We start from the raw sequence: 15,162 nt of genomic DNA, 5'->3' as shown, positions 1-15,162 counted from the left end.
AATAGATCTGTGGCCTTGTATTTGGCTTTGTAGTTGACCACAGACATAATGTTACCAGAATGAGGGAAAAATTGTATAGAGTGTACAGTTATTTTTTTTTCCCTGAAGATTGTCAGGAGAGTACCTGTTCTTCAAAGCTAAACATCAGACTTAATAGGGAGCTTCAAAGGCAGATCCCGGCCATTCCATTTTTTAGTTTAAAGTTCAGAATTCTCATTGCGTGCCCCTTAGTAAAGAACATTTTGTACTTTAAAGTTTGCAGATGTTTGAAAAAAATATGTGTGTTCTTTGGACTTGGACATGAATAGGAGTTCCTTATGACTTCTTCTTGTTCCCTTTTGTTTTAGATATGGAAAAATCGTCTCCACGAAGGCAATTTTGGATAAGACAACCAACAAGTGCAAAGGTATGTTTCTGTGGGCAGTCATTTCCTCTGCCATAGCCTTAGAAAGATCTTAAGTTTCACAACTAACCTCATGGTGTTAAAAAGAAAAGCAGGCCTCATATGTCACTCAGTTTCTGTCTTGCACAATATCAGCATATTGCTTACGTTTGTTTTGTCCCTAGTTGAGTTTTGGCTGGAAACCCCACAACTAGCAATTTGCCAGAATCCTGGCTTTGGCGCCAGTAGAGTTAACATGTAAAATACAAGTTGGCATTTAGCCCCTGCCTCTAAAAGGGGGAGTCGGGCTAGAGAATAGCTTTTCTTTCCTGAGCCCGGGGAGATTAGAGCTGCTTACTGGAGACCATTGGACTGTACCAAAGAACTGAAAAGATTACATATTGTGTAAATTGGCTCTATTAATTAGAATAGAGTAGTTTTAAGCAGTACTTAATTACATGTTTCAATACTCCCGATTGTTCTCCCCTGAATGCCTGTTGACAGTATTGGCGGCAGGGAGGAGAGAACCATTTTCACTGACCAAATTGTAACATGGAGGGGAGGTCACGCGCCCCTTTGAAATATGCTGCTGCATTAATTTGATGCACTGACCTTCAGTTTTCCATGCAATTAGGATGAGCTCATCCAGCTCCTTGAGCGGCACGTGAAAGCGTCCAGAGCAGGGCGGTGCAGATGCTCTGCGCATCTGACTTTTAATGATCCAGCATCTTAACAATAGGCATGTGATTTCTAGGAACATGGAAGAATGGAGTCAGCTGACTTTGACTCTAACTACTGACCCCAGGAATTGAAGGAGGGTTGACAGGAATAGGCAGAAAAGGAAAATCCCCTCATTAATTAGACCCCAGTTTCTCAAGTAGTGTTGATGGGGCCTTGGCTTAACCCTGAAAAAGGCAGCGAACGTAAGTGAAGCCTAGGGTGAGGCCTCCCCTTGTAAGCCAGTCCTTTCCTTTAATCTAGACTTGAAGTGGTCCATTGTAGTCGCCCCTCTTCAAAGTGCCTAGATTTAAAGGAGCTATTGTGGCAAATATCTAAGCCCATGTTTAATCAACATGGCACATTAAGGCAGTTTTGCCTTAGGACAGTGAATAGAGTGTGCTTTATGTAGAGTGGTACCCAATGAATATTTAAAATGAATTAAGCTGGAGAGAGTCAAATGCATGCGGAAATGCATGCACTTAGTTGCCAAGATTAGTCTTATTTAGCATCAATAAATAATTTGGGAGATCAGTCACACACACACACACACACACACACACGTCTTTTGGTTTTATGGAGAAAAACAGGCTCTTGCCAAACACAAAGCAGGAAGCCGATCTCAAAAGTGAACTTCAAACCGGGAGAGAAATCACAGTGGGTAAATGGTTTTAGTCTACCCTTCCTCCCTCCCTTTTTCCTCACTCCAAAGGAATCTGATGTGGCAAAGCTGTGAGGTGGAGTTGGGGAGAGCCCCTCCTCCCAGCAGAACTCTCCCGTGCCAGACTGACAGGTACTGCTCTGTGCTCTTCTCCAGCGGCTGCCTCTTACTAGAAGCCAGAATTCTACCCTGTTCATTGTGATCTGGGCAAGAGCATGAGTGAAAAGAAAGAACGGGCAATCTCACACTACCGAACACGAAACTGCATGGTTGGAAAGTGGCCACAGACAAACTGGAGAGATTAATGAGGCTTCCAAACAAAAGAGAAGGTGATTCAGTGCTGATGGTCAATCCAGAGAGTCTCCTGGATCCCTTCCCAGCAAGCGGGTCTTGGAAGACACTACCCTGTTGGGTTAGGCATGGCCCTTTCCAAGATTCTTGGTCTCGTTAGCCTTTGGGATATGCATCAGCAGTTGCGTAGGGGATAGAGTATGGGGTGGGAGCAGAGAGGTGGTCCAGAGTGGGTTTATAAAGTTATGCAAGCCAGAGTGAGTTTGCAGGATGAGGAAGTAATGTTGAGACACAGAAGAAGTAACAGTTTGGTTTGTAATAGAGCTGGACAATGTGCCACCTACAGTAACTTGCTGTGGTTGGTATAGACATATAGATATAGAGATATAGATATAGATATAGATAGATAGGTGGATATAGATGTGGATATAGATATGTGTGTGGAGAGTTTTTCACATAAGATAGTCTGAGTAGCTATAGATGAATTAATACAGAAGAGACACATAGAGAATTACATAATCGAGAAACACTATATTAAATACAATTTTTAGAGATTGAATTTATTTAGGTATTACATACATGACACCAAGAGATCTTAGAAGGTCATGAGACTTTTTCACAGACTTATTTGGGACCCTCTATTTTGGCCAAAGTTAAGTTGAAGAAAATGTTAACTCTAAAATAAGCTACATTATTTGTTGAAGACTGTTTTTATTTTATATTTCAATTTTTGTCAAAATTTAGCAAGCAGAAGGCTTTTAAGCATTTACCAGTAATGTCAAAGGCAGGGTAGGACAGAAAAGCCCACAAAGGCTTGACTCTCAGAAACTGCTTTTAGATGAGAGCGTGGATTACATTGACACATAAGAAAACCGTGGGTGAGGGTAAATCAGGCTGGTGAAGTGAGGACAGAAAAAGCCATTTTTATCCCCAAACGAGCCTGTGTTTGGTAGAAACCAAAGCAGACATGCAGACCACAACTCTGCCTGTGTTCAGTCGTCTGACAGTGAGGGCAGACTTCAGTAAGCAAGATGAATATGACCACTGGCGTTCCCGGGACCTGATGACAATCTTCTAGCATCATCAGTGAGCAAACCTACATGTCACTTCGTGAGCCCCACCTTCAAAGACAGCTGCATCTCTGTTTATACACAAGAGCAAATTAATTCTATAGATTCTGCATAAAATTTTATAGGTCTTAAATTTACGGATAAATGGACAGCACACAGTTGCATGATTTCCTGTTTTATTTATCTTCAGAATAGGATTCAACCAAGACCAGAAACGTGTGCTTACAATGACTGAGTGCAACAAGTGTGTGTTTCTCTTATTAAGACAATAAAACAAAGAACAGTCCTATTACATGAGCAGGACTGTACAATAGATAGCATCATAGCAGAGATGTTCTGCTTAGTGTAATGTGTTGGCGGTGGCAGAATTGGTAAAAGGGAGTGTCTTTTGTTTGTTTGTTTGTTTATACTCTATATGGAGTTGTATGAGAAAGACCAAGGCAGAGCTTGCCTGAGAATCTAAGCATGATGCCTATTAGCATAAGCCCCAAGTATGTCCCACCTGCCTTCTACCGGGGCAGTTAAGGAGCACTGTATGCTTTAGCTGGCCTTTTTCTTCCCAGCCTGGTTGTTCCCGTGCTGGCTAAATCAAATCCAGCCTCTCTCAGTCCAGTTCTGAGTACTATAAAGAAGCTGCTGCTTGTTTTAGCTTCCTTGTCTACATCTCCTGAAATGTCTGCTTCTGTAACTGATGCCTTGTTCCACTCAACTTCCTTTGCAAACAACCAGGGTTTGAGGGTGATGCTGCAGCATGGTGGTTGTTTCTGTTTGACTTCGCCGTGGTGTGCTTTGTCACTGTGACCCAGTACAGTGCTCTCAAAATTACTGTTTCCTCGTCAATTCTGAATATTGACAGTAGGCCTGGCTCCTCTGCTTCACAACCTACTAAATAGTGCCATGCTTTTTCGAATAATACTTATTAAGATTAATTTTAGAGCCAGGTGTGTACTCATGAGGCTGAGGTCCCAGGTAGCAAGACCTCACCTCAAGCAAAAATTTTAAAATATAAATGCATGTGCGTTGATGTATACACATGTATGCACACAAGTATAATAGAGATATATGCCTATATAAAAATCAGATTTCATGTGACGAGTTCAGAGAAAAGGTGGTATTTGGCTGGGCGCCTGGCTAGTCTTTTACATTGCACTAAAGATGCTGACCCATTCCTCAGTGTATGACGAGGGCGCAACATCCGCAATGACTTCCATGCAGCGATTTCTGGTGCATCTGCGAGCGTCGTGGGCTGTTGGCGCTGCTGCAACAGTTCTTCCCGCTAGTCTGCACTGCTGGTGCCGTCCGTGTGCTTACTTTGAATGCCCCCCACCTCAGCCCTCCACCCCTCACTTCCTGTCTTGATTTATTGTGTCCTGGACCATAGATGGGGAGCTCATTGACAGTGTGCACACCACAGGTGGATGCGCACTGAAGAGCGGCCTTCCTAGGGGTGTTCTGCTGGATTGCTTACCGTCTTCAGTCTTTACACAGACATGGCGGAAGTCTCTGTTTCAGGGAGCTGGAGGCATTCTCAGCCTCTCCTTTGTTTTGAAGGGAGCTAATGTTACTTTAGGTAACTGAGCACTTTTAACTTGGTACTAAACTTGAGATCATCTTTTAGTAGCAAATGGTCATACTTGTTTTAACTTAGAAAACTAAGGGATAGTCTGTAGAATACATAACTTTTGCTCCTGTCACTTTTGAGCTCAGTTATTTAACTCCATATATATATATATATATATATATATCCTTTAAAAGATTTTTTTTTGAAGCTGTCTCTCACAGCAACCCCAATGCCCCTCCCTCCCTCCCTCCCTCCATTTATTTATTTATTTATTTTTACCTTGATTAGCAACTTAAATGTCAGGTGTTTTCCAGCTCAACTCTAGGACACCTTAGAAGATCTTTAAGAAGACAAAGCTCAAGTCCCCACCCCTCACCCTACACACACTTTAAAGGATGCTCTGAAGGACCGAGGAAGCCACTGACCATAGACACATCTACTTCTACCGCCCATATCAGAACCAGGATGAAGTCCTTTTGTTTGTTTGTTCTTAACACTTTATATACTCAAAAGGTCATGGCTTAAGAAGAGTATCTTTTGCATTTCAGGTTATGGTTTTGTTGACTTCGACAGCCCTGCAGCAGCTCAGAAAGCAGTCTCTGCCCTGAAGGCTAGTGGAGTCCAAGCCCAGATGGCAAAGGTGAGTGGAGTCTGTGTTCCCGAAGGTTGCCACTCCTCTGTCCCTCCGAACACTGCCACACACCCAGGCATCCTCAGCAATAGCAATTATTCAGAGACTTTCTTCCTTGTAGTCTAAAGGAGGCTAGGCAAGTGTGTATACTTTACATAGTAAAGTATATAACCCCATAAGTAAATCCAGAAATAGCACCAAATTTTCTTAGATAATTAGAATTCCAGAAGGCTTTAAAAATCTATAGTTTTCTGAAGATAGAACTTAACAGTTCTTTGTACAAAGAACTAATTTGTTTTAGGCACACCTCGAAGAGAAGGTAATGGATATATATGTCTCAAAGGCAGAATGAGCAGTATTTGGGGAAAGGAGGGAGCCAAAAGAGAGAAGGAATGGGGCAAGTAAATGAGAACAAAATATAATGAGTATGTATAGAAATGTCACAGTGACACCCATTCCTTTGTATGGTAACCAGAAGATGTATCTAATAAGATATGGATGGAACTGGAAGATGACTGGTTGGTAATGTTGTCATGCAAACATAAGGGCTTGCATTCAGATACCTGGCAGGCATGTAAAAGCCAGACTCAGTGGACTACTTCAGGAATCTCTGTGCTGGACAGGGAACAGGAGGATGTTACAGACTTGCTATCCAGCCAGTCTAGCTGAATTGAGGAACTGCAGGTTCAGCAAGAGACCCTGTCAAAAACTAAGGTGGAGAGCGATTGAGAAAGTCCTCTCATGCAAACCTCCAGCCTCCACACACAGACGCACACAGTTAAAGATCCAAAAGGTAATTGTGCGTAGCGTACAGTAAATTTGAAGTGATATATAACTGACTCACACCTGGGTTTATACAAATGGAAGGTTGGAGGTAAATGTACGCCATAGATGCTGTTTTACCTCTAGTAGCCAGATGATTTTTGCATCCTGACTATTTATGTAATATGAACCTATCCTTTGGTAGTTTTATGTGGACTTCATTCAAGACTTATTTCTGGTGAACTTTAAGCATTCTAGCTGAGGAATATTGTTGAAATGTTCCTCCAAGTGAGGAGTATGCCTAAAAGTGTTCAAGGGCTATAAAACGGAGGCCATATGTTTCCTGCTTCATAAGCATTCTACCACAGTCTGCCTGGGTTTTAATTACTGTAAGACATAATGCTTTTTCCCGGAATTGTGTTCTCTTTGCTAGTTTCCTTGGAAAGTTAGAAAGCGAGAATCCAAGAAGGCCATCCTTTAGAAATGTGAACGGCGTGGCTGACTAGGCTGTGACTTTCAGATCAGATTCGCTGTCAAAGTCAGGATGTTTCTGGAGATGGCCAGCTGATAAACACGCTCGCTGCCACACCTGAAAACTGGGGTTCAGTCCCTGGAACCAATACAGTAGGGAGGGAGAACTAACTCGTCCAACTTCTCTGGTTGGATGATAAGCATACTATCACACATGTGCACAAACACATCCAAATGTATAAAATGTTGAAAGCCTTAGATGATTTGATGCACTTGGAAGGTTAGTTTAGCATGAACAAAATCTCTCACCCAGAGCCATTACAATCCTAAAGCTGAGAAACTTCAGGTTGTTCTCCGGCTTGCTTTCAATGAGCCTTTTCTTTGTCTTTGAGATAGGATGTCACATATCTCACCTGCTATTTCCTGTGTAGCTGAGGATGACCTTGAACTTCTGATGCTTTCCCTCCACCTCCTGACTACTGGGATTATGGATGTGAGCCACCACATGTAGCTTTCAACTAAGCATATATTTACTAAAACATAGTGAGCATCAGAGGCAACCCTTAAAGCATCGTGCATCTCTTAGGTGCTGTATTCTATAACAGAAATTTTATTTCACATGAAGCACATCTCAGAGTCACTTTAACTAAATCAGTGCATATGTCCTGATTTTTATAGAGCAAATGCAAGCTTGAATGATAGATACCCTTAACCATAGAACCTGTAGTACAGCTATGAAGATAATCCTGTTTTTCTTTTCTACATCTGTTTCTGTGTCAGATGTTTTCAAGCCTAAAATTTGGCAGTTTGTTATTTCCAATCTTCTTTTCAAAAGAGCAGTAGTTTTCTATTATGGGGCTTTATGAAGTGCAGAGGGAAATAACTGGGTACCGTCCTTGGCTACTTCTGAATAGTACCACACAAGATCCCTCCCAGAGGAATGTGCACATGGCCAGGAAAGAAGGCTGACGCAAGCTCAAGGATGATGAGGAAGATGTGTATCACCTGAGAAGACCTGAGAGCTAAGTTAGCTGCTCGCAGCCCTACGGCTGCCCCATAGAAATACTTTGAGTATAAGAATCGGCCCACATAAAGATCTAAGGAATTCACTTTAAGTGAATTCCTAAAGTGATCCTTCCCTATAATCCTCACAGCTTGGCACTGAATTGGCCTTTGGGTGTTCTTCACCTCCAGAGTAGAAGTTAAGACAAACAGAAACCATAAACTGGAAGCATCCCAGTTTTCAGATGATGGCCCGTCATGTGAGCCGTGTCCAGTGTTGGCGCTGAACAACTTTGAGATTGTCAGCACCTTGTGAACACGGGGAGCCTGCTTTGCGCTCCGGTTTGTAGCACGTTTGCTCTGTCCGTGTAATCAGTGTGCGACTGGGCACGGGATAAGCAGGACTGACCCAGAAAACCACAGTTCTGCCCTTCACTCTGTGCATCCTGAGTCACTCTGCGAAGCTCTGCCCTTCTCTTCTGATAATATCCAGGAGAAGTCTAGTGGCTTCTGCAGCGCGTCCCTTCTCTTGAGTTTTCACACCTAAATGCCATAAAATACAGCGTCCCTTTCAGTACATCTACAGCCATCCCTTCTGTACTCATGTTGTCCAGCCTCATTCAATGTGATGTTTAAATGAGAGTCTGCTGCAGGGAGAGCGCCAGTACGTTTCCGATACAGCGTGTAGAATGTGGGGTCATGTGTAGAGGTCCCACAGACTGCCCAGAGCCCTACAAGATATGTGAGCCTTGGCTATTGCTGGTTCCGAGGAGCCATCACAGACTACATTGCAATTATTTGCTGGCAACAGTATTGACTGTTAGGTGATCTGGAAGCGCCATTCTGAAGGTTTCCATCCCAGTGATCATTTATTATATGCCCATGTAGAATGGCATGTGATGAATGGGCCTCGTTACATTGTGGCTAAATCTAATTACATTTTCGAAGATTGGTTGGGGTTGTGACTGGCATGTAGTGTATTATAATTTTTTCTTACTAAAATGATGCAAAATATTTTAACATTTGATTAACATTTTGAAGTTAAACCCTTAAAGAAGAGATTATTAATGTACGATGTGCAGGGCTTATAATTTAAATCCACAGTCCTGTTTCACAGAAATTCTGAGTATCGCGTAACAGTGGTGAAGTTTTCCTTCCTGGGAGTCAGGTCTGCTCCTGGCAGTGTGTTCCTACCCAGCCTCTCTCCGCTCCCTAGCTGTGTTTTCTAACCCTTCAGAGTTGGAGCGCTAGCAGAGAACGGGAAGGTCTCTTGACCTAGCAGTGATGTAATCTGACTTTCTCTCCCAGGAAGCAGGCAGATGTTCTTTCTCATAAAGTGCCCTGGATGCTTTGCTGAGCTCTCTACCCAACCTATCACCCATCCCCCAAGCTAACTGTCATTTTCCTCTGATGAACTCTCTCTCCTTGCCCTCCTAGGCAGCCTTCCTCGGGGAATCTAACTCACTCCAAGACTTCTCTGTGCGGTCCACTTCTTTTGGCTTTTTTAGAGGGGACTTACCACATAGCTTGGGGTGAAGTTTGAGTCCATGATTCTTCCACCTCTGCCTCCTGAGTGTTGGAGTTATTCTCTGTATTACTAAGCCAGCTTCCAGTAAGTCCAAATTCTCATCTACCTTTGCCAACCATCAGTAAGAGAGTAATTACTTCCCAGCCACTCTGGTAGGCCCTTTCAATCCGCTCTCTCCTTTTCTATTGTTCAGCTTTTGAGTCATACATCAACCCACTGTATGCTGTGAGCCCACGGGATCCAGATCAAGCTTTCTGTCAGGTCTGCTCAGAGCCCTGTTGCTTGGCTGCTAATGAGAGGCTAAAAGACTACATGTAGAGGCCCAGAACATGGCTGCCTTTCTCTCCATAGGAATGTCAGTCTCAGCCTCTGTGTCTCCTCCAGACTGATAAGAACTAGATGATCAACCACTCATCCTAATCCAATCATAGCCAGATTCTTGGTCTGGTTTTTTGCTGTGAATCCTGGGAATACCAATACCCATTGTCAAAACTCAATTAGAAAGAAGTCTGTTTTATCAACCTGTTGAAAAAGACAGTGGCCTTTTTAGGGTAACCCCTGCATACCATCCTAGCACCTGTGGTATTAAGCAGGTGCTGTTTGGAAGAAGTCTTTATAGTGTGTTGATTTAAAACAGGCATGGGTATAGGTTGACTGTATAGGTCATATCAGGGATGCAGTCTGAATGCCAGCTCCCAGGAGGGTTAAGAACCAGTCCCATCGAAGGACTTCACAGCTTTCATCTGCAGGGGACATGATTCTCCATCATCTGTGGGAAGGACCGGTGCCGCAGGGTCAGGGTTGCTGGCTCTGTTGTCATTTTGCAGATAAATGTAGTTTTAAATGCCAGCAGATCTTGTGTTCACTACCATTGCAACATGGGTTTAAGCATCTGGTCTTAACTTCATCCTCTTATGCTGATGAACTGAAGGTTATCTGATGCGCTTCTTGCGGGGGCAGGATTTTTATGCAGGATGTTGTAATTCTGGCTTGTGTGGTTGCGCTATAAGGGACAAATCGCTGTTCACTTTCTTACAGTGAGCGAATCAGAATGCTGCATTGTATTAAAAACTCACATATTAAAGTCTTTCACTCTTGTGTAATCTGAAGCAGTACAGGGACACTCAGCTTAGGGAAGGCAGAGCTGTAATGTCGCTTGATACACTGGGTGCCTGGGTTTAGGGATGAGTCCACAGATACTTAAAACTGAATTTCAGAACTGTAACCCTAGAACATTAGAGTAGCTGTTTCTCATTCATGCCCTAAGCCCACAGCCCCGCTCAGTATCTGCCATGTGGTGGGCGTGAAGTATTTGCTTTATTGATTAAAAGTACCAGCTAATTAAAAGAAAAGCCTTTATTCCAAGGTTGGATAGACACTGGGAATTCAGAAAAGGGGTGCTTGGAAAGTATGTCCATGGAATTCCTGGACCCTGTTGAAACTTAACAAACAGAAACAGCTTTGGACCTTTTGGAAAGGCAATGTATGTGAAACATAGCAGATAATTCAAATCTGTATCTTCTTCTCAAGTAAATATTCAGATGATAAGCCAGGTGTGGTGGCTAATGCCTGCAGTCCCAGCATGCAGGAAGTTGAGGCAGGAGAATTGCTATGAGTATGAGGCCAGTCTGAGCTACATAGTAAGTTACTGTCTAGCCTAGGCTGTTCAGATGTGAGACCCTACCTCCAGAAGAAAAAAAAGTCAGATCCTATTAAAAGAAAGACTGGTAACTGACTAAAGAGATGCAAGGCTTGACTCTGAGGCTGTCGCCTGAGGCAGAATGGCTCTTATAGGCCTTTGTCACCTCCTAAGGCTGGCTGGGGGGTCAGCAGACCATCAGGGGTGGCAAGCTTGCACACTTTTCCCGACACATCAGCAGGCAAGTGAGCAGAAGTGCAGTTCCCCTTACCCAGATGCCCGCCATGCTCTGAGTAGTTTGCAGGCACACACCCATCAGCGGCTAGCTGCCGGTGGGTGAACCTCTTTACTACAAGAGAAAACAGACAAAAACAGATGTCTGCTCCTCCTGCCAAGTCCCTTTCTTGCATTTTAGGAACCATTCCACAAGCACAGGGAGGGTTCTGTTAATTTCTTTCAGATGATGACTGAGTGCTTCGCACCATGTGGGACCTCCAAAGCCTGGCTTTTCTACTCAAGTGAGCGTTAGTGCTATTCAGCCCTCTCACAGCCAGTGTGGGACTTCTTTTTCCATGTGTAGAAAAAGCTCCATAACCCCACCTGTACCTGGGGACATAAAGGGGTCCATTGCACCCACTGTTCTTGGCTACCTGTAACTGGCAGGATGACTTTTTTCAGACATGGCAGTTTATTATTCGGACATAATGAAACAGTTAGGATCGTGACTGATTTTAAAGAGACTAAATTAATCTTCATTCAAAACACCACCAATTACTATAAATACTTTATGTCCCATTTCCTGTGAATATATAAAGTAATGAGACTTCATGGGCATTTGGAGGATTTGATTGGGGTTGTGTGTGTGGCTAGTGCAACCAGCCTGGGGTTTCATCCCATTCTTTCGTGTTTTGAGTTTTACATTAACTGCAACGTTGTGGGTACTGTTTGCAGTACAGGTCGACCACACAGAAAGAAAGAATATGTAATACTAGCTGTAGTGGCCATCCCAAATGAGGAAACTTAACTGTCAAGGTTGTTGCTATAGGAAACAAATACCAGAAATCTTTGCAGGCCTGGGACGTGACTCAGCAGTATAGTACCTGCCTATCATTCAAAAGGTTCCTGAGTTCAGATGCCCAGGATATTTTCTAAGTCATAGGAAATAGTCACATATATTTAGTTCATTGTATAGTACTTTTATCAGAATGCTTGATTCCCCCGACACACACAACTCGGTTCAGGTTTTTAAACATTTTAATATTTGGGTGTTTTCCCCCCATATTGTTACACCTTGAAGTTAAATTAAAACTCTATAAAGTATGTATAGCTTTCATTAATATTTATTCCAAAAGCAACTAAGACACATTAGAAAGTACTCATGTCTACTTTATCAAGCCCCCTTTTTAAAAGGCTTGAATGTGTAAAATATTCTGTGAGCTTGCTTGAATGTGTAGTCATTGAAATCTTTATAATCATAATATCAAAACTCTCTAAAGTGTTTGGGTGTGCATTTCTTATATAACACATTTAGGTCATTACAGCATATCTTTGTCTAAAAAGTGTTTTTATGACCTTAAATTAGCCAGCTCCTGCTTCATTCTGAACCTCAGCATGATTTAGGAACCATAATCGTGCCCCTCCCCGACTTGGGTGCCTCTGAAACCTTCTGGTTTTGCAGAGTGTGGCTGTCAGAAGACAGCCCCTTGTTCATCCTCTCCCGGCATGCCTGTGGGAAGGAGACATCCCAAAACATGGCAACTTGTCTCCTAAAGTATCAGTCCTGTAACCGTATCCAGTTCCAGAACGTGTTTCTCTCCAAAGTCAAATCGTTGTAGAAGTTGTAGACGTGTTTAACTCTCACACTGGATGGGGGTAGACACTGAGATAAGAGTCTCACATAAATTAGTCTTTGAAGCCAGACTGGCCTTCAACTTGTAGCAATTCTCCTGTCTCAGCCTCTACTAGCTTTGGATTCATGAACACAAACTCTAAGATAAAGCACAGGGCTTCAAGGAAGTTTTGTAGCCAGGACAAGGCTGTGTGGTCATTTTCTTCAATGTTAGCAAATCCTAGAGTGGGGGAAAAAAATCTAATGCTGTAACTGAGAAAATAAGGCCGCCTCCTTAGGTCGCACCTCGCAGTCTGTCTGCCTCTTGACTTAGCTTGCTATAGATACCCCGTGTTCTCTCAATAGACTTGTCCTTTCACCTTTAAAAGAGTTCATCCCCCCCCCCCCGCAATATATCAAGCCTTTATCACACATGTGTTCTTTCCTCTCTATTGATCAGTAAGCTTCTAGAAGGTGGGGCTGAGGACATAGTTGCTTTGTAGTTAGAGTCTGGGATTCATGGGATACATTGGAAAAGCCCTTCTTCTATGAAGCCGTTTTCAGGGAGCAGCGACTATGCTTGTGTAGGTCTCCACAGGAATGAAGCTTCAGAGACTTGGGCGGTTGGACCCCAAATGAGATGGCTCTTGGAGGAGCTGTGTCATTGACTGGGTGACATTGGTGGGGGCAGCAAGTGAAGTGAAAAGAAAAGGATTAAGGCTTCCTCTCTTACCCCACCTCAGCACCTGAAGACAACCTTATTGTCTTTCCTTGTGCTTTGAAACACTGCATGCACTATTGCCCTACATCTGTTAAATAACTTGCCTCATCTTCAACATTAAAGATAATACATTATCTGACTGACAATAGTATGTTTTGTTCAGTATCAGATAACCCATGGTATCACACTAAACCCTTCTAATCTCGGATAAAAAGCAAAAATGTGTGCTGCTTTGATTTGCTTTGCCCATGAATGGTCCATGAAGGAGATTGTTCAGTTGCTTGGTGTTGGACCTACCCGTAACATACCCTAGAACCTGGATCACCCAGGCTCAGAGCCAGCACTCTTTGCATTTGGACTGATTGTGTATTGCCTTCTTTCTCACCTGGTCTGGGAAGTTCTAAGGGCAGTATTGATTGTCCAGACTTCTGTCCCTTTTAGCTTTAATTCTTGGGAATGTCAGGACAGTTGTCATTCTGTCGGAAACTGAATTGTTCCAGTGGTTTATCCGTCCTCCTCTTCGTTTACGTATGAGGTGCCGGAAGTCAAGCCCAGGGTCCCATGCCAGACAAGAGCTTTAACAGTGAGCTGAAACCCAGCTCTAGATGATTTTAAATCTTAAAAAGACAGACAGGGCACAAAAGGTTAGTGGTTGTTATTGCTTGAAAATTATATAAAAGGAGAGATTTCCTTTCAGGTTTATTTAATGCTAAGTTACATTAGAAAGACTTTGTACAAATGCAAACATATTCAATGCCTCATACATATTTTTAGAACACCGTGTTCTTCAGAAATTGAGGAAACCATAATGAGGATATTATTCTGTTGCCAAAGGCTAAGACATCAATTAATGGCTTTTCCAATAGCACTTCTGAAAGAGAATCAGGTCCTGTGCATCAGTGTGTAAAGATAGAATTGGAGGACTGGGGATACAGTTCTTTGTTAGGACACATGCCTAGGAAACTCAAAGCCCTGTGTTCGTCTCCAAAACTAGAAACGGGGAATGTCAAAGGAAACTTTGAAGTGATGTTTATACCAACCTCAGTTGTATAGGTGAACTTTGACTTAGGCAGAAAATATTCTCGTTGTCAGATGGTCTTGCCCTACTGGTTTGTATGGCACACTCTTCATATGTATACATAGCAGTCCCTGGGTACCACACAGTTCAGTCACGTGTCTTCATATGTGTGCATGGTGTCCCTGGGTGCCACACAGTTCAGTCACGTGTCTTCGGTTCGAGCTCTTTCCAGACTAACAAAGGAAGGCAAATGGTCCGATGCTAGTCTCTTCTCAAACTCAGTGTGCTTGTCAATTAGCTGCACACCTTGTTAAAATTCAGCTCCTGGTTCTGCACGTGCAGTACGGGCCTGGGGTCTACACTTGTAATCCGGTACCCGGCAGGTGCAGTCTGCTGGCCTGTGAATGCTAGAGGACCCTTTGTGGAACAAAGACTGACCCAACCTGCCCTCCTCATAGTGCCGTATCGTTTACCATGGCTTACAGTTTCTTGTTTAAGTTAGGAGCTATCCTTTTTCTTCTGGTGACTAGAATGGAGCCAAGTATGGTGGGGCAGACATCTCTAATCCCAGCACTCAGGAAGCTGAGGCTAAGGGGTGTGACGTAGTGAGAACACACGTGTATCAAAAAGAGAAGAAAGGAAGAAATAAAGTGGTATGAATTCTACCATGGGGAAGTGGAGGAGAAGTCGAACCCAGTATGTACTGGATTCCATAGGGTTGGTCCAGAATCTTTCTCCACAGAACTCCAAGCTTAATTATTAGCAGCAGTGAGCTTGGCATGAACTTCTAAAAACAGCAGTGGTTGGTTAGTCTTGAGTCACTGCATGCTGCTGACACTTGTTTGGTGAGAACATCTTCCCCAACTCGATGCAGACCAGT

General features: G+C 43.2%; 1 protein-coding gene across 9 annotated transcripts in view; it reads left to right on the top strand.

Moving 5' to 3' along the window:
- The window catches only part of Rbms1 (RNA binding motif single stranded interacting protein 1), a 217,737-nt gene that overhangs the window by 171,419 nt on the left and 31,156 nt on the right, over positions 1-15,162 (top strand). For all 9 annotated transcript variants that reach the window (XM_048425799.3, XM_048425798.3, XM_048425801.3 and 6 more), the window contains exons 3-4: positions 348-406; positions 5,231-5,322. In XM_048425799.3, coding sequence (XP_048281756.1) covers positions 348-406; positions 5,231-5,322 — 151 coding nt within the window. The remainder of the gene's footprint in view (positions 1-347; positions 407-5,230; positions 5,323-15,162) is intronic.

This window comes from Myodes glareolus, chromosome 21 (assembly GCF_982192425.1).
Source record: "Myodes glareolus chromosome 21, mMyoGla1.1, whole genome shotgun sequence".
Classification (NCBI taxonomy): domain Eukaryota; kingdom Metazoa; phylum Chordata; class Mammalia; order Rodentia; family Cricetidae; genus Myodes; species Myodes glareolus.
The sequence above is the reverse complement of the archived record's forward strand: the minus strand, read 5'-3'. Positions and strand labels throughout refer to the sequence as shown.